At 49.4% G+C, this 19,593-nt stretch overlaps 1 protein-coding gene across 1 annotated transcript; it reads left to right on the top strand.

Moving 5' to 3' along the window:
* The first annotated feature begins 2,011 nt into the window (after positions 1-2,011).
* On the top strand, positions 2,012-19,565 carry Trmu (tRNA mitochondrial 2-thiouridylase). Its single transcript, XM_059247607.1, is given in 12 exon segments — positions 2,012-2,160; positions 5,397-5,562; positions 7,899-8,005; positions 10,281-10,403; positions 12,581-12,678; positions 12,680-12,754; positions 13,879-13,932; positions 14,006-14,072; positions 16,870-16,970; positions 18,398-18,542; positions 18,942-19,024; positions 19,151-19,565. Coding segments are annotated over 12 exon segments (1,254 nt in total). The 5' UTR covers positions 2,012-2,078; the 3' UTR covers positions 19,304-19,565.
* The last annotated feature ends 28 nt before the right edge of the window (positions 19,566-19,593 follow it).

Below are 19,593 nucleotides of genomic sequence, written 5' to 3'. Positions count from 1 at the left end.
CTACCTTTTTTGTTTTTTAAATGATTTTGTGGGACAGTGTTTCTGAGACCCACATGCCTTTTGTATTGTTGCCACACAGCCCTTTACCATGTCACCTTTGCCACAGCAGGCCCATGCCTCACACTCAAGACTTGTAGAGCTATAGGTTAGCTAAATACCACGTGTTTCATCAGACATGTCTAGTGTGCTTTCTGGTGTCATAAAACAGTGACCAAAAGCAGCTTGGGGAAGAAAGGTTTTATTTATTTGGTTTGCACATCCTGAGCATAGTCCAATCCCTAAAGGGAAGTTAGAGGAGGAACTCAAAACAGGAACTGAAGCAGAGGCCACAGAGGAATGCTGCTTACTGGCTTGCTCAGTTTGCTGCCTTTTACAACCCAAGATCACCTGCCCAGTGGTCTAGGCTCTCCTATGTCAGTCGTTAATCAAGAAAATCCCCCCAGGGGCTGGAGAGATGGTTTATCGGCTAAGAGCACTGGCTGCTCTTCCAGTGATCTTGAGTTCAAGTCCCAGCAATGGCATACTGACTCACAACCATCTATAATGGGATCTGATGCCCTCTTCTGGCATAAAGGTGTGTTCATATACATAACATATAATAGTATTCATATACATAAAATAAAAAAATAAAATCTTAAGAAAATCCCACGGGCTGGAGAGATGGCTCAGCTGTTAAAGGCTAGGCTCACACCCCAAAATAAAAGAAAATCCCACAGACTTGCCTAAGGGCCAGTCTAATGGAGGCATTTTCTCAACTGATGTTCCCTCTTCCAAGATGACTCCACCTTGGATCAAGTTGACAAAAAATTCTAAATAGGACAACACAGGTTGTAAGTTTGTCAGGTTTCTGCTACTTTGGGGTTGGCCCTATCACAGGCCCTGGCAGGGAAAGTGAGACTTGCTATATTAAATGCCCACACTCGAGGAAGGTCCTGGTCCTTCCTCTAGGCTGACTGCCTAGTACATCTCAGTGTGTTATCCTTGGCTGGGACACTCCAAGGACACGACAACCCCTTGCCCTCTTGCCTGCCCAAGTCTCTTACTTGGCTTTCTTTGCTCATACCCTGGCCCCCCTCTTCAGTTTTTAGGCCCAGTACATTTATCTAGCTTCTTCCAGCAGCCACCCACCACCTGTCAGGTGCCAGGTTCCCCACACCGAATTCACAAAGAGCCACAGCTCCAGCCCGAGGTCGCAAAGGCATCTACTCACCAGTGCTGACCTGCAGAGTGCTGTTCATCCTCCAAGAATGGCCTATGAGACACACACATTTTTATTTTTCAGAGATAGGGTTTTTCTGTGTAGCCTTGGCTGTCCTGGAACTCTCAAGCTGTAGACCAGGCTGGCCTCAAACTCAGAGATCACCTGTCTCTGTCCCCCAAGTGCACTCTTACTTAAGTCGTGGTATTTCCATGGCCACAGCACCAGGTTGGACTCCAAACGCTCCTATACGCTGTGGCCCACCCTTCCCAGCTCCCTGGGCCTCCTAACCGTGCTCCCATCGCCTACTCCAACATGCTGACCGAGCACCTAGGAAAACCTTACTGAGTAACAGTCCATTCTATTCTGTCCACTGGCCTCTGCACCCTCCCGGCCTGCAGCAGCTCCAGGAGGACCCGCTGCCAGCTCTCAGGACATCTAGTTTGTCTAGAATTCAGTAGGAACGTGATGACAGTCCAGTCCCTCTAGCTGGTAACTATGCTGCAGACACAAGACGGTGTCCTCACCCTTGTTCACCAAGGACGCCTTTGGGACCTCAAGCCAGGCTGTTAGAGCTCAGGCTGTTCCTGGTGCAGCTAACCAGGGAGCACAGTTAGGAACAGAAGAAAAGGCGGAGCAGGAGCAGCGGGTAATGGCTGGGAAGCCCGACCCGTCCAGTTCATCGCTGACCTCTCCGGGACAAGACCCGCCTAGTACATCACAGCCAATCGGCCGCGCGGAACCAGAAGGCCGGCAGAACGCTGGGTGGGCGGAGCACGTTTCCGGCCGGGTGAAGAGTGAGGACGCCCCGGAGGCCGGGACTTCCGGCGTAGCGTAGATGCAGCCCCAAAGCTGCTGGTAGGAGTTGCCGTGTAGGCAGATGTCGGCGCTGCGGCACGTCGTGTGCGCCCTGTCTGGCGGCGTGGACAGCGCGGTGGCTGCGCTGCTGTTGCGGCGGAGAGGTGAGGCCAGGGTTCCTCACTGGGGTCAGGAACTGAGCTCATCCAGGCCTTAGGCCTGGCCTCTGCAGACTCCGCGGGCCTCCTCTTGAGGACGGCCAGCTGCTTGCCGATTAAGTCATTCATGTGTTTCCCCTTCATTGGATAAAACTTTCCTCTAAACGGCCACCATTTCTTCCTGACTTTTTTTTTTTTTTTTTTTTTGGTTTTTCTTTTTGTGTTTTTCGAGATGGTTTCTCTGTGTAGCTTTGCGCTTTTCCTGGAACTCACTCTGTAGCCCAGGCTGCCCTCGAACTCACAGAGATCTTCCTGGCTCTGCCTCCCGAGTGCTGGGATTAAAGGCGCGCGCCACCACAACCCGGCTCTTCCTGACTTCTAAACGTAGCCCTACAGGACCTTAGGGTCTGGATCTGATACCAACTACCCATCTAAATTCCTCCCGCTGTGTGGCCCCACCTTATTTCAACCTCATTCTGCTTTCACGTGACTGTTTATGGAGCCTCCGCCGGGGATCACCTTCCCTGAGGCGTGGGCAAGGAGCCTGAATTTGAGCCAGTTAATTAAGCACCCCTCTGTAAAATGGGATGACCCCAAATTTGGGGTGACTGGAGAGATTAAATGACATAGTATTATGGAAAGGGTTAGCCATGCAATGTGGGATAGTTCGGAAAGCAGGAGCAATTTTATATTACAGTCACAGCTGCCATCAGAGGTATAATAAAGAGATGCCAGAGAGGATGGGCACAGCAGACACGTGTGTACTGTGTGGGAAAAGGGGAAGGAAGCTATGCCTAGAGGCAGAGGTACTTGAGCCGAGACTGAAGCTCAGTCGGAGTTCACTACAAAGGGCTGGCTGCTCAGGGGGAGTCAGTAAGTAAGACAGGCAGGAGTCAGAGGAGGCGGTCTGGCCAGGGTAGGATGTAGGTATTGAAGCTGACACGGGTATTAGGGAATTTGGGGTCATGTTGAGTTGGCAGCTGTGAGTCTTTGAAGGTTTCCAATGAGGACTGTAGACTCGATGCTTTGGGAGATGCAGTAGGTTCTGTGCTCTTCCAGATTTATCATTTTACTACTTAAGGAAGATAGGCCCTGTTGGCTAATATTTATGTCAACTCGACAGATGCTGGGATCCTCTGGGAAGAGGGAACTCAGAAAATGCCTCCATCACATTGGCCTATAGGCTAGACTGTGGGGCATTTTCTTGACTAATGATTGATATAGGAGGGCTCTTCCCGTTATGAACAGTGCTACCCCTGGGCAGGTGGTCCTGGTTCTATAAGAAAGCAGGCTGAGCAAGCCATGGGGAACTAGTCAGTAAGCAGTGTTCTTGCATGGCCTCTGCTTCAGTCTCTGCCTCTAGGTTACTGACCTGAGTTCCTGCCTTAGTTTCCCTTGATGATGGCAAAATAAACCCTTTCCTCTCCAAGTTGCTTTTGGTTGTGCTATTTATCATAATAATAGAAATCTAGCCAAAACATAGGCTCTCTCCCTCTAGGCTGCAACATCTCGTTTCTATCCTTGGATTTTTTTTCATGGAAGAAACTGATGGACATATCAGGGGGAAAGCATTATCCTCTCATTTTGGCCTCGAGGGCTCTTGGAGGTGATGTTCTGTCATGCACTATCTAGAAAGCTGACCGCTCCTGGAGTGCCTGCCCCCCTGTATATGGGTCATGTCTCTGTGAGACAGTTGACCAAGGAGATATGGCATGGGCATAGTGAGGTTCTAAAGCTCTGTGTAGAGTCTGTTCGTTCTACAAGCTTGTTGGTTTTTAGCTCTCCTTGTGAACTGGGCATTGTACTGGCTCTGGGGATATAGGATTGGATTATTGCCATCTCTGCCCTTGAGGAGTCTTCTGCTTTAGTAAGTTAAATGCAAGACTAGCTCAAGAGCTGAGCCCAGCGTGGTTAATCTCTGTGGTAAAGCAGAGTCAGGTGTTCCAAATGCAAAAGAGGGCCTCATCCCAGATTGGGATGTGTATGACCTTAATGAGCATGGCATTTCATTTGTCAAAAGATCTGTCAGCAAAATCCCTGGAGTTTTTTTGAGGGGTGGGGAACGTGCTACTTGAGGCTTTTAATAACAGCTGCTCTGTCTTTCCTTACATTCAGCTTATTCAGGAGAAACAGGGCTTTGATGCAGGTTGAGCATCTGTGAGTTTTCTGAGATGCTGGCGAACTAGTGCTGTCCTATGTGATATTTGGTTGGATGTTTATCACAGTAGAGAAGGAGAGGATGGATCATAAAATATGTGGATGGTAGAGCCCTTATGGAATATCCAGCACCTTAATTTTCATTTTTGGTGTCGAGGATTGAACCCAGGGCTTCACGCATGTTAAGCCTGAGCTTTTCCCCTGAGCTACCCCCTCAGCCTGGTAAAATATCTAATAATTTAATTTGTCTAAGTCTTTGATGACTTAGAATGTAAAAATCTTAGGTGGTAACTGGGTAACTTTTAAAATGAGTTTACTTTAAAAAAACCTGACTGGTGATTAGTTAAAATTTTTTAATTTTATTCATACGGATGTTTTGCCTGCATGTATGTCTGTGCACCATGTGTGAGCCTGGTAGGTATTAAGGCAGGCCAGAAGGAGGCATGGGGCTCCTGAAACTGGACTTACACACAGGTGCCTGTGCCTGTGCCTGCCATATGGGTACTAGGAATTGAACCTGTGTCCTCTGGAGAGTCAGCAAGTGCTCTTAACCCTAGAGCTATCTCTCCAGCCCTGACTTATTTATTTATTTATTTTTTAAAAAACAGAATCTTGATATGTAGCTTGGGACTAGCCTCAAACTCAGTATTTCCTGCCCTAGCCTCCCAAATACTGGAATCATAGGTGTGCATTATGGCATCTTGCTGAATGATAGCTTGCATTTGCATTGGAATCTGAGTTTCTGCTCACTGTTCAGCCATTTCAGCATATATCTGATATGCCCCTGCTGTGTATGTTAAACATTGTATTGATATGTAGGTAGAGAACAAAATGGGAGAAAGTTCATTCTATTCACTTTGGGAACACAAACAGTTTCAATGCACAGTGTACTACAGTGTAGAGGCCTTAACAGAACAAAGAGCCTACAGGGATTACACCACAGTGTAAGCCAGGCCCCAGGCCACATGGACAGGCTTGGACTGCCATTCAGTATATACAGAGGCATCAGGGCTGGAGGGGGATGGTGTGTCAGAACTGCTCGGAGTATAGAAGTCCCTACTTTTTACCCTACCTTCTCTCTCCAGGTTACCAAGTGACAGGGGTGTTTATGAAGAACTGGGATTCGCTGGATGAACACGGTGTTTGTGCTGCTGACAAGGACTGTGAAGACGCGTATAAAGTTTGTCAGATCTTAGACATCCCTTTCCATCAGGTGTCCTATGTGAAGGAGTATTGGAATGACGTGTTCAGGTGAGTGCAGGCCACCGCACATGCAGGGCTTATTGTACTGTGACTCTCTTCCAAGGAAGGATAAAAACGGTCAGTGCTTCTCCACAGAGGTGGCCGAGACTGGGCTCAAGTTGGAGCACCAGAGGCCTGCCCCGTAGCACCCTCACACTCTTTCTTGGGATATTTCCCACCTGCCAGAGTTTCTTTAATGCTTTTCTGAACCTTGACATGAGGAATGAAGGCTGAGGTCTCCCCAGAAGGTGCTGGGAGATGAGTGTCAATACCCATGTACAGTGCATAAGTGGTTATGGGAGTGTTCTGGGTAGTTTTTTATCAACGTGACAAAGGCCAGGGTCATGTGAGAAGAGGGAATTTCAACTGAGAAAACATAGGCAAGTCTGTGGGGCATTTTCTTGATTAACAATAGATGTGGGCGGATACAGCCCACTAAAGGGCAAGTGGTCCTGGGCTGTGTAAGAAAGCAGGCTGAGCAAACCATGGGGTGCAAGCCAGTAAGCAGCACTCCTCCATGACCTCTGCATCAGTTTCTGCTTCCAGGTTTGTGGGAGCCCGTTCTCGGGTTCCTTGTGGCTTTACCCAGCAGGTCCCCTTAGAGGATGATTAGACCACGGGCCTAAGTGCAGGTGTCTGGGATGGTCTGCACTTGGCTGTGCTGGGGGACCCTTGCCCTTTGCTCCACCCCTTGTTGTCTCTATAAAAACCCTGGGGCAGAGACAGTTGGGGCCCGTTGGAAAAGGTTCCAGGCCCTCTTGAGGCTATCCTTTATTTTCTATCTGTTTATCTCCGAGATATTCTCCGCAATAAATCCTTCTATCTAATATTTCCTGCTGCTCACACTCAAGAAAACTCTGGGGAACTGTGGGGGTGGTTGGGTAAATGCCCCACACAGGTTCCGGCCCTGACTTCCCTTAAAGATAGACCGTGATCAGGACATATAAACCAAAGTAAATCCTTTCCTTCCCAAGTTGCTTTTGGCCGTGGTCTTTATCATAGCAATAGAGAGCAAAGTACGACAAGAGGTTGGTTGGGGGGAGTTTTGTAAGGTACTGCCCTTGCCTTCTGAAAACAAACAACAAGCAAAACTTTCATCAAATCAAAAGCAGTAATATTTATTTGTTTATTTATTGGTTTTTCAAGACACCACCTGCCTCTGCCTCTAGAGTGCTGGGATTAAAGGCGTGTGCCACCACCGCCCGGCCCAAACACAGTAATTACTGTTTACTATATGCTACACACTGTGCTACATCTAAGAATACAAAGTATGCACATTGTGGCCTATTTTGTAGGAATTGACTGTCTAGTTGGGTGATAGAATCTTTACCAGAGGTGCTGATGGTGGTGAGCATCCTGTAGGAAATTCCCTGGTTTGAGAGGAGGGAGAATGGTATGGCATAGAGTATGGTCGGACAGCCTCACGGAAGAGGAGGGGCCTGAGCCGCTTCAGGGAAGGCTTAAATAGAGGCTGTTATGTGGGGTACAAGAGTAGCAGTAAAGGGGGAACATGCACCTCATCTGTCTCAGGAATGTGTGAAGTTTGGCTAGCCACTTATTCCTGCAGAGAAAGACACCCAGGGCTAGTCTCTGGTGACCCTGACCATGCTCAATGTCTGGAAGCCCTTGCACATCTCAGAGCCAATAGTCCATGTTTACTGTAGGTTGCCCTTGCCGAAACAGGCCTGTCTCAACTCTGCCACTTAGACGACCTTTGACAATTTATTTGATTTTTCAAAGTCTCAGTTTTCTTATCTTTAAATTAAGGATAATGCTCATACCTGCCAAGAGCATTGTAGGAATGAGCTGAAGTCATACAAAGTTCTAGAACAGTGTTTGGTCCATTTACAAGTGTTTTGGGTATTTTCTGTTGCTGTGACAAAACACTACGACCAAGCCAACTAATAGAAGAGTTTATTTGTGCTAACAGTTTCAGAGGGATGAAGGTCTACCATGGCAGCAGGCAGCAGACATGGCAGCAGGAACAGCAGCAGAGAGAGTGAACTGGGAATGGCACATGGCTTTTAAAACCTCAGAGCCCGCCCCCCAGTGACACACTTCCTCCATCGGGGTTACACCTCCTAAGCCTGCCTAAACAGCACCACCAACTGGGGACCAAGTTTTCAAACATCTGAGCCTATGGGGCTGTTCTCATTCAAACATGTGAGTTTTGAGAAGCCTCTTGACATGGTAGGCTGATACATGGTTTGATAATGAAGTTCTCGTGGGAGGAGAGTACAGTTTGGGGACAATAAAGTGAAATTCCGCATTAAATAAGCAGCTTGACTAATTTGTTTTTTAAGGGTTGTATCACTTAGCTCTGAGGGTGTTTTCCTTTGTTCCAGTGACTTTTTGAATGAGTATGAGAAAGGAAGGACTCCCAACCCTGACATCATCTGCAATAAGCATATCAAGTTCAGTTGCTTCTATCATTACGCCGTGGACAATCTTGGTAAGGAATTGGGGTTTCTTCATCTGCTTGTTGAAATCATAGCTTTCCATGTGGAGTTTTGTCTTTGAGAAGGAAAGTACTCACTGAAGAAGAAAGAACTCTAGTTCTTTGTTCTCTAGTTCTAGTTCAGTGTGACAATTGGAGAGGGTGCCCTCCATCGTGGCAGGCAGCTGGCTTCACACACCTCAGTACTCTTAAGTAGAGGACTCTCAGGAAGTGGATCAGATCTAAGTCAGTGACTTAGGAAAGCGCATCAGTCAAGGGGACAGAAACAGCAGGCGTGGGAACCTGCGGGTCACCTGTCTCAGCTGGACCATGGGAACGCTGGAGATGCATGGCAGAGCTCTCGAGTGTCTGCCAAGCAGAAAGCGATAGTACACACTTGTAATCCTAGTACTGGGAAGGCTGGGGCAAGACTGTTGGGAGTTTAAGGCCAGTCAAGCTTCATAGCAAATTCTAAGCCCTTCTAGCCTATATAGTGAAACCCTGTCTCAGTGAAGGAAAGAAGGAAGGGTGGGCGGGCACATGGGCAGGCCAGTAGGCCAGCCTGTCCAGGATGTGGCCCACGGGAGCCCAAAGGACACTTAGCCTCTTAAATGCATTTGTGCTGAGGTTCAGTCAAGCTGTGACCTGGTGTGGTGGTCCTCCGGGTGATCTGTGTCACATCTTACCTGGTTCCCTGTTGCAGCATCTCCCTGCCTCTCTGGGTCCCTGTTCTGTTCTGTGTTTGAGACCTGCACTGGAACCCACCCGATGGTCAAACACCTGAAATCTAGGCTTCTGAGGTAGTAGGGCTTCTCTTAGAAGAGCTCCACACTTCTTGTAGCATAGGTGGCGGTCCCTAAGAGCATGAGAAGATGTCATGTTGTGTCCCGAAGGTCTTAGTTGAGTAGTTTGTATACAGTGCTAATTGTCTGGAGACTTCCTGTGGTAGCCCCGCAGTCCAGCTGCTCAGGTCGGAGTCTGCTTCGCTGTGCCTTCCAGGTCAGTTTCCAGCAGTACCAACACTTGAACGTCTCATGGTGGAAAGGTAGCATGGGGACAGAAGAGATTAAGTATGTTGAGTGGTCCTTCTGTATGATAAGATAATACACACTTACCAAAACTTAGTGCCAGTGAAAAAAGAGGAGTTGCTTATCTATGATTTCACACTAGTATCAAAGGAATTAGACTGAGGTTGTCCATTTTCTCCTGGACATTAAGTCATGGGTACAGTATGACGTCACTTTCCTCTGCTTTCCACTGTCGTGGGTGTGGTCTCTTATCAGTCAGGCTGCAGCATCAGGATTCAGGACTCCTGCTGCTGAATGTTTTGGTTTTCACTTTTTCCTTGGTGTTGTAAGAAACAACACTTGTGTGTGTGAGCTAGAGTGAGTGAGTAGGTCGACTCTGACTTTGGAAGGCTCTTTAAAGATTCTAGGTTCTGTTAGCTCACACTAGGAGTTGAAGGGCGCCTGCTCAGTGGGCTGCCCCACAGGTCCCTGTGGTCAAGGGGGGTCGACGGTTGTGCAGGTTTCAGGGTGGGGCAGGTTCTGTGTGCTGCTTTCTCTAGGCTGGTGTCCTACTTTACCTTCTGTTGCTGTGATAAAAATTATGACCGAAAGCAACTTAGGGAAGGAAAGGTTCATCTGGCTTCCATGTCCCAATCCCAGTCTGTCATCAGGGGAAGCGAAGGCAGGAACTCAAGCAGAGGCCATGGAGGAGTGCTGCTTACTGGCTGCTCTCCATGGCTTGCTCAGTCTGCTTTCCTCTACAACACAGGACCATCTTCCTGGTGTAGTGCTGCGCACATCAGTCATTTATCAAGAAAAGGCCCACACACCATTGGTCCTAGCATTCAGGAGACAGAGGGAGTTCAGGACCAACCTGGTCTACATGGTGAGTTCCAGGACAGCCAGCACTATATAGAGAGACCCTGACTACTCAAGAGAGAGAGAGAGAGAGAGAGAGAGAGAGAGAGAGAGAGAGAGAGAGAGAGAGAGAGAGAGAAGAGAGAAGAGAGGAGAAGAGAGAAGAGAGAAGAGAGAAGAGAGAAGAGAGAAGAGAGAGAGAAGAGAGGAGAGAAGAGAGGAGAGAAGAGAGGAGAGAAGAGAGAAGGAGAGAGAAGGAAGGAAGGAAGGAAGGAAGGAAGGAAGGAAGGTTCTGATGGAGAAAGTCCAGTTTGATGGAGACATTTCTTAATTAAGGATTCCTCTTCCCAAGTGACAGAAACTGCAGTACAGTGCCAGTAGATGTGAGTCTCACACTGGATCCCTGTGTGTTGAAAACCCTCCAGGGGCAGATGCTGTTGCCACTGGCCACTATGCAAGGACCTCACTGGAGGATGAGGAAGTCTTCGAGCAGAAGCACACTAAGAGACCAGATGGGCTGTTCAGAAACCGATTTGAAGTCAGAAATCGTAAGTTGATGTGCGTGGCCAGAGCTATAATCTCTGTGAGCACAGGAGCACTCAGAAGGATGGCGGGGGTGGGGTCTGAGCACACAGCCGCCCACCCGATCCTCTGTGCTCCTGACTAATGAGCCGGTTTGTTTAGGTTCAGATTTGCAAAGACAAAGGTAGCCGCAGGGTCACTTCCCCAGGGCCTATGGTTGAGCATTGTGATGCCCTGGTCAGGAGCCAGGGTGAGAGCTGAGGAAGGCGATCAGGAAACTTATCTAGGTTATTACATGTTAGTAAGTTGAACTTCCAAAAATATTTGGGAAAATATTTGACAGTAATAATTGGAGTGGTTTTAACAGGGTCCCAAGCAGATGGAGAGTCACTTCCCATCTGGAATGGCTGCATCTGCTCGTGTCAAGGACATGCTCACCTTTGTCTATCCATGCTTGTTCTGACCCTCCTGAGATAGTTCAGCACTGTGTGGAGTGACTTGACTGTGGTAGTTGAATGATGCCTTGGTTTCCAGGGTGCGTTTTGGGCAAACCAAAGCTGTTTTGTGGCTTTGGTCTGAGTCCTAGGGGATCATCCCAGTGGAGGCAGAAGAGGTCTTGGGTTCAGGGGATGGCTGTAGTTGTGGACCTGACCTTGTAACCAGCTGGTTTTCATCGGAACATGGTGCGTGCAGTGGCTGGCAGAATCGGAGGGCAGATCCTGGAAACAGAAGCTCTGAACTCCAGTAGGCTTCACCAGATGCACCTCCGTGCTGCTCTTTCCTCCATGGCATTTTTGTTAGCGTTGCCAGCTTCCTGTTTCAAAGTCATAGGTTTTCATTGTGTTTTAACATAACTCAGAAGGTGGACGTGGGGACACCTGTAATCCCAGCACTTGGGAGGCACAAAAAACAGTCAGAAAGAATCCAGGACAAAATAACTCAGAACCAAGAGAAAATGCACACAAATACTGTTTGAGAGAATTTGGTTTGGGACAGAGATTGAATTCTAGCCTTATTTTCAGCCAATTGCATTGTTTTTGACCAAGTAACAGGACAGAAATGGGAGGCAGCTCAGTCTGTAGGACAGCTGTTTAACAGACCTTAGTCCTTCCTGTAAAGATGGGGGAAATTCTCCTTCACAGGAGATGTGAGAGCCAGCGGGTGGAAACCTACAGGCAGTATGATGCTTACTGCTGGCTGGTGTAGGAAGTGTGCAGTGGTTTAAACTGTGTGGAGCTGAGGAAATGGCTTCGCTGGTAAAGACCTCAGTTCGAGTCCCAGAACCTATTTAAAAAACCGCAGGCACGGTGGCATGTCAGTAATCCCAGCACTGGGGAGGAGAGATAGGCTAGACAGTCTAACCTAGTTGGTGAGTTCCGAACCAGTGAGAGACCATCTCAAAAAAGAAAGGAAAGTGGGTGCCACCTGACGTCCACACTCGTGTACTGGCATGGACAAGCTCTCAAATGCATGTGCATACACACACACAAAACCGAGCTGGTGTGTGTGAAGTGCTCCACATTTCACTCTGGGGTGTCTCCTAGCACTGTGTGTGAGAAAGGGTGGGAGAAGCAGTCTGCCCATCAGCCCCAGCAGCCCACAGACCTGAGTAGGAACTGTCTTCCCGGGGAAATTTACCTGGCCACCTTCTCAGTCCAAAGACACCAGGGCCAGTGTCACTCACAGCTGTGTACATGCACGAAGAGTTCCTTACAGTTACCTGGAAAGTCAGAGAAACCACAGCAGGGCTGGCGACAGATGTCAGTTTGGACCCTATAGCAAAACTGTTTCCACCCTCTGGCTGGGCTGAAGGCCAGAGCCTGTGTGCAGGTAACACTGTGGACATTACTTCAGCATAATTCCAAGTGAGCCGTCTGGTCCGGTCTCCCACATGTGACTAGATTTATTTTAGGACCATTGCTTCTCACTTCACATTTTTTTTTTTCATATGGTGTTTCATGTTTGAAAGTCTTACAGTCAAAATCACAAGCAGGGATAAATCTCCCTTTCCTGTGTTGTTCCTTATAGATAAACCAGGGGCCAGCATTTTCTGTACATTAGCCATGCTGGTATTTTTCCCCGCAGTCTTTTGAGATGGGTTTGCTTTGGGCAGACTGGGGGTAACTGCTCACACAGAAGGGCGTGAGAAGAAAGAGTCATCATCTGTGTCCCTGCAATGACTTTTGTTCTTTACTCTTGGCAGCCGTAAAACTTCTCCAAGCAGCTGACAGCTTTAAAGACCAGACCTTCTTTCTCAGCCAGGTTTCCCAGGATGCCCTGAGAAGAACCATCTTCCCCCTGGGGGGAATTAACAAAAGATTTTGTAAGGAAAATAGCTGCAGAGAATAGACTGCATCATGTGCTTCAGAAGAAGGAGGTAGGGGTGAGCAGCTTGCCATTGAGTCGTGAATGTTTCCACCCATGTTGTCATGGCACAGGCAGGGCTGGGCTCTGGGGTGCCTTTGCTAGGACCCCATCAGGCCAAACCACAGAGCACAGTTGCAGGTGAGGAGCAGCTGAGGCCATCCTCCTCCTCCCCCCAACTCCTGTGCCTGCTGTGGCCGACTGCTTTCTCAGCAGACATGCCAGCTGGCTTCGTCGGCCAGGTCAATGTAGGCAGGGAGCAGCCATGCTGGTCCATCCCATGAGACAGGAGTCTGCAGCCCTCTGTACACAGTGCTGCCTATCCAAGCAGACAGTTCCTCTGCACCTCTCAGAGCTCCCCTACAAGGACAGTCATACACTGCATCTTAGAAACCAGGCTCACCCCTGTGGAGGGAGAGCTGGGATCCTCTGAGAAGCCCCGGTAGTCCAGGTTTGATTAGAAGTTGGTACAGCTTCACCTGTAGCCACTGTTTATGCCAGTCTTCTGGGAACACGCATGGCTGTGCCTTTTATCAAAAAGCCCACGTTGCCAAAGAGAATGTCCCTTCGCTGTTCTCCTGTCTTCCCTGCTGTTCATCTGACAGCATTTCTCCACAGTAGGAACTGACGGAGTCACTGCAGTCAATGCATGGGGCAGATCCCTGCTCTCCTGCCCTGTGCTATGGGGGCACACACTGAGGACTGATGGCAGAGCTGCTTGCCCAGTGCAGTCCTGGGGAGACCAGCTTCTCGCCTGGTCTCTCAGCTGGGCTCAGCCAGCTGCAGCCGTCTCCTCCCTGACTCGCCTGCTTCCTGCTCCTGCCTTGGGCTCTGGCTCTCCAGCAGTGAACAGTCTAGTTTGCTCTTCTGGATTGCTCATACGGATTTTCCAGCAGTCTAGTTGCAGATAATGCAGTGTGTTTACCTGATAGCATCTCTTTGGGGCCAAACTCGGAAAGACAAGACAGTCCCTAGGCCCTTGAGTTCTGTTTGTGTCTGTGCTGAGTTCTGGGCTTCCCGCAGCACAGCCTGCTCTCTGCTTGGCAATGCTGCTGCCCTCCTAGTCCAGGGGCTCTCTGTTCCCTGCTTTGCCTCCTGGCTTCTGCTCACATCATGTTGTCCTTCCTCTCGTTACAGAGCATGGGCATCTGCTTCATTGGTAAAAGAAACTTCGAGCATTTCATTCTTCAGGTGAGTGTCCTCTGACATGAGTGGCTGTCTGCGCTGGGCCTGGTCTCCAGTAGTGATGAAACTTGTCTTCCAGTATTTGCAGCCTCGGCCTGGAAAGTTTATTTCTATCGAGGATAATACAGTTCTGGGAACACATAAAGGTGAGTCCTGTCAGCTCTGGGCACCAAAGGCCAGGGCTAGCTCCTGTCCATTCCATGAAGGCTCATGGAGGACTTGAGGGGTAGGTTGGGGTGGGTACATGTGCCATGAGCGGTCACTCTGACAGGAACTGTGTGTGCTGTGATGCTCTATCTTGTATTTAATCCCGGTATTCAGAGCTGGACTCTGTGTGTGTGTAGCTTGAGTTTTCCTGCCTGGCCCACAGTCAGGACAAATCTCTCCCACCTGCCCTCAGACCCGACCAAGTAAACACAGAGACTTATATTGCTTTCAAACTGTATGGCCGTGGCAGGCTTCTTGCTAATTGTTCTTATAGCTTAAATTAATCCATTTCCATTAATCTATACCTTGCCACATGGCTCGTGGCTTACTGGCATCTTCACATGCTGTTTCTCATCGTGGTGGCTGGCAGTGTCTCTCTGACTCAGCCTTCCACTTCCCAGCTTTATTCTCCTCCTTGTCCCGCCTACACTTCCTGCCTAGCCAATGGCCAATCAGTGTTTTATTTATCGACTAATTAGCAACACATTTGCCATACAGAACTTCCCACAGCACTCCCCCCCCCCTTTTTTTTTTTTTCAAAAAGGAAGGTTTTAACCTTAACAAAGTAAAATTACATATAATTTGGGAATTTGGGCGTAGCTTCTCTTACTACTTCCTGCTGGAGGGGGGCTTTATCTTATGGGGACACAAAGAAAATTTGAGGATCATGGAGTAGTCCGTGAGGCTGTATCATCTGAGCCAGTTGCCTTGAAACCATTCTGGATGTTGGATCATCTGGGCCATGGTGTCATCGGAGACCTTTCAAGGGGTCTTGGCTGGTCAAACCTGATGTATCTTAATCTTGAACAAATCCATAGCCTCTGGCTTTCTGTGGGAACAAAAACAGAGTCTCCTTTCCAAAGCAACATATCCTTATATCCAAATTTTGAAGTCAAGGTATCTTTAAAATATACATTTGGCATAACTCAACAGCTTTTACAATCGAATGTTTTTCTGCAGTTAAAAATCCCAAAGACAACACAATCCAGATTCTCTGTGTAATATCCATTTTTACGTGGCTTATTTTTTATACTACCTTTACTGTCTCTTTAAAGACTTTATTTTAAAAACTATTTATTTCTTTATATAACTGTATATATTCCTTTTTCTCTTTCAAGCCTACGTATATTTTACACACATTGTAAACTATTACACCTGAATCTGTCTTATTGTGAATCTATTGCTATGAATCTGCAGCAGCTGTGACTGCTGGCTCCGCCCACCTCAGCTTCCCCACATGGTGGTGGTTTACCACCAGCTCTGGGAGCTATCGTGAGTCTATGCTTTTATCCAAGCAGCGTGTAGCCCAGAAACCTCTTTTTTTTCGTTTTGTACCTGCAAAGTCTAAATTACCACGCAACTTAATGTGCCACTTGCAGAGGCCTTATTCCCGCCATACTGCAGGTCGAGCATGCACGCCAGGAACCCGCCAGTAGCTCAAACCGGCAGCTGCCACTCATTTGAGAGAGACAATTAGGATCTGTTTTTAGCTCCGTTTTAGAATCTTTTTTCTCAGTTTTTAGGTGGAAACTCTTGCCACCACGTTGGGCACCATTTGTAGCTAGAGTTTTCCTGCCTGGCCCACAGTCAGGACAAATCTCTCTCACCTGCCCTCAGACCCGACCAAGTAAACACAGAGACTTATATTGCTTTCAAACTGTATGGCCATGGCAGGCTTCTTGCTAATTGCTCTTATAGCTTAAATTAATCCATTTCCATTAATCTATACCTTGCCACATGGCTCGTGGCTTACTGGCATCTTCACATGCTGTTTCTCATCGTGGTGGCTGGCAGTGTCTCTCTGACTCAGCCTTCCCAGCTTTATTCTCCTCCTTGTCCCGCCTACACTTCCTGCCTAGCCAATGGCCAATCAGTGTTTTATTTATCGACTAATTAGCAACACATTTGCCATACAGAACTTCCCACAGTGTGTGTGTGTGTGTGTGTGTGTGTGTGTGTTTGTTTCACATTCCTAAAAGCATGTTGTTGATTGCCATGGGAGTTCAGGGGAGACTGCAGGACTGCCACTGGAGAAAGAATGTAGCTGACCTCATAGCCAGGCAACTGAGGACCATATGGGTGCCATTCACATAGTCAGAGGAGGTCCACCATACCTGCACTGTGCTGGATGTGAGGACAGAGCCAGTCCCAAGTGCTTACAGTGCTCATGTGGGGACAGGCAGTATGGACTGGAGGGGACATGCCTCCTGAGACTTGATGTCTGGACCCAATCTGTGAGATTGGCTAGAGGTCAGGGTGCACTTTTTTGTCATGTGTGACCCCTGGGGAGGGAGCAGGGAAAGACCCAGCTGAACTACGTGTTATACTGGGGACAGTGCTGCTGTCCCACTGTCCCCAGCAGCCAGCAGTTTGGAGGCTCATGGCTTTGGACTGTCCAGGGTGCAGTGAGTCCTGCCAGACTGTCTCTGCAGGACATATCCATTCCTGAAGAGGTAAAGCTGGTGACGAGGTGGGTGTAGGGTGCAGATGCAAGGAACGTGCTCAGTAGGCACGACGACCTTTGAGAGCCACCAGACGAAGGAGTTGGCGTTTGTGCCCGGCTCAGTACCATCCTAGTCACTGTCATAGCCCCCAAGTCCCGACCTTAGGTGGAATGTGCACGGGTGTGTGGTTAGGGCCAAGAGAATCACAGTTTAAAGTCAGCATGCCCTGGAGCAATCCATCACCTCCCATTTATGAGGGCTGAGATGTGCCCTCCGGAACACTGTTTCATAGGTTGGTTCCTGTACACTCTGGGCCAGAGAGCTAAGATCAGCGGCTTGAGAGAACCCTGGTACGTGGTGGAGAAGGACAGCGTCAAGGGTGACGTGCTTGTGGTGAGTGAGATTGGCCTTCACTGTGTAGTGTGCCAACAAAACAGGCAGTACTGGAGTGCCCAAGGGCCTGGAGCAGCAGATCTGTGCTCCATAGCTCCTGGGACAGCTGTAAGGTAACAGGAGGTCTTCATATAAAACATCCTTAGACTCCTGTTGTGTGCTGGCCATGCGGCAATCATTGCAACCATTTCTAGAAAAACTGCCCCGTTTTGCAAAGAAGGATGAGACTCAGATTAGATAACTGGAAAAGTTAACTAATGGAGAGGAGGTTGTCATAGTGCCTGTTCATCCCTCCCACTTACCCTCCATGGGAGGGTCCTGGAAGTCCTTGTGGGCTAAGGTAGTTAGGCTGGAACCAGGCTGAGCCAGGACCAAGCCATGCCCTTGGTCACATGGGACCCTGGCCCATCCTTGTCTGTCCTAGGCTCTGGAGCAGAAATTCTCCAGGAGGGCAAGCTTTGTGGGGCTTGACGGCATCGAGAGATGTTTGGGTTATGAACTGGGTGGGATGGAGGAGTGGGTGCTGCTGCCATCCTGCCTGGGCTTACACGGCAGCCCCCAACCCTGACAGACTCACTGGATCCAGCTCTCAGGAGTGCAAGGGTGGGAACCTTGCTCGGGCAGGCTGAGCTGCCAGCCAGCTGGTGCGGTCAGAGATGCTGGAGGACCCACAGGCCCCTAGGCCGCAGACTTCATCACGGAAGTCTTCTAGAAGAGCAGCATGGGAAACACCTACTCAGGCTTGAATTAAGGCATCTTTAGCCTAAGCTCAGATGGGCCTCCTGAGAAAAGCCAGAAAGGTCATTGGCTCAAGGGCCCAGGTGACCTTAGTGTCTTAGCACCCAGAGTCTCAGGACTTGGTGCTCCTGGTTCTGCCCCAGGGGAGACTTGGCCGCCCTTGGCGTCACCAGGGTTCTTTTGTGTAGAGACTAGTGGTGGTGGGGACAGGAACTTCAGAACCAGTCCTGCGTGTGAAAACTACTCAGGCCAGGGCCAGCCTCACAATTCTCAACCACCCAGGTGGTTGGGGACCTGCTTCCTTCAGCCCCTGCTTTCCCCAGCCAGTTGTTGCTGGTGGTGGGATCCATGGCCCTTCCAAGAGGCCAGACGTGTGGCTGACCTACAACTCTAGGATAGACAACAATCTTCAGAACATGACGGGGTGCGGGGTAACAAAAGGTGGGGGGAATCTCACACTTGCCCCCTGCTACTGCCCCATGATGGCCCACTCTCTCTTCTTTCTTTCTCAACTGAAAACCAGGGTAAACAAACCCTTCAGCTGCTGAACTGGATTCTCTATGTGGGCTGGGCTTATAATCAGTTATGGATATGCTGTTAGATTGTTCTAATTAATGATGCCTACTGAGAGATTTGGGGTGAGGGCTGCTCCCCTCAAAGGATCACAACATTTGTATTCTCCTCTGCAGGCTCCCCGGGTAGACCACCCAGCTTTGTACAGGGACCTGCTTAGGACCAACCGTGTGCACTGGATTGCTGAGGAACCACCTGCTGCCTTGGTCAGAGACAAGATGATGGAGTGCCATTTCCGATTCCGCCACCAGATGGCACTAGGTGACTGGATGGAAGGGATCCTTGTTGCTAAGGTCACTGGGGTCAGATTAAACCAGAGAGGCTGTGTTCATGGGTACTACTCCTTTGAGTGCATCAGGAAGTCCCCATCATTGATATCATGTAGCTTCAGAACTCCTTGTCCTGTGCCTGCCACAGAAAGGGGACTAATGTACAGGAATATCATTTTGTCAGACTTGCTGGTAGTTGGGTCCTAGGACGAGGGATTGAGTCACAGTCTATGCTAGTCTGAGGTGTCACGTCCATAGCCAGGGCTGCTTTGAGCCCTTGTGGGCACTGTCGGGTCCTTCTCCAGCAGGAAGGAGGTTGGGCATCCCTGCACCCCCAGGGCTATGGTTGGCCTTGAAAGCAGACCCACCCCCATCTCCACTCTCCCCACAGTGCCCTGTGTGCTGACACTCAACCAGGACGGCACTGTGTGGGTGACAGCTGTGAAGGCTGTACGGGGCCTCGCCCTGGGACAGGTGAGTGGGGCAGTGGGAGGTGGAGCGGGGCCTCAACATGGCTCTCCTCATCAGGTCAGGAGCTTGGCCAGCTCTGCCCTGGAGTCAGACACACACTGTAACTCTCCCCTACCCCTCTCTTTCCAGTTTGCTGTGTTCTACAAGGGTGGTGAGTGTCTTGGCAGCGGGAAAATCCTACGGTTAGGGCCATCTGCCTACACACTCCAGAAGGGCAAGAATAGAACCAGAGTGACTCCCGAGGTCTCCAGTGACAGCCCAGGCCTGCACCCCACACCCTGACAAAGGCCAAGCTGCTGGGATGAAGCATTAGAGAAGTCTGGGGCAGATGGTCAGTGATGGGCTTGGTGCTGCCAGAACCAGTGGTCCGGCTGGCTGGCTCCAGAGCCACCTGAGGAGGGAGTGTCTGCGCTGGGCTCCAGTATACCAGAAGCATTTGCTGGCTGTGGGTCTGCCTCGAGGGCCCTGATGGAGCTGCTCTTCCACAGTGTAGTGCATGGAGGCTGCACAGGATCAGCCTTAAATAAAACTGTCGAACGTCTGACCACTGTTTCTGGGGCTTGCTGGAGGCC

This window comes from Peromyscus eremicus, chromosome 20 (assembly GCF_949786415.1).
Source record: "Peromyscus eremicus chromosome 20, PerEre_H2_v1, whole genome shotgun sequence".
Lineage (NCBI taxonomy): Eukaryota > Metazoa > Chordata > Mammalia > Rodentia > Cricetidae > Peromyscus > Peromyscus eremicus.
Note: the sequence above shows the minus strand (reverse complement) of the source record. Positions and strands in the feature narration are given on the sequence as shown.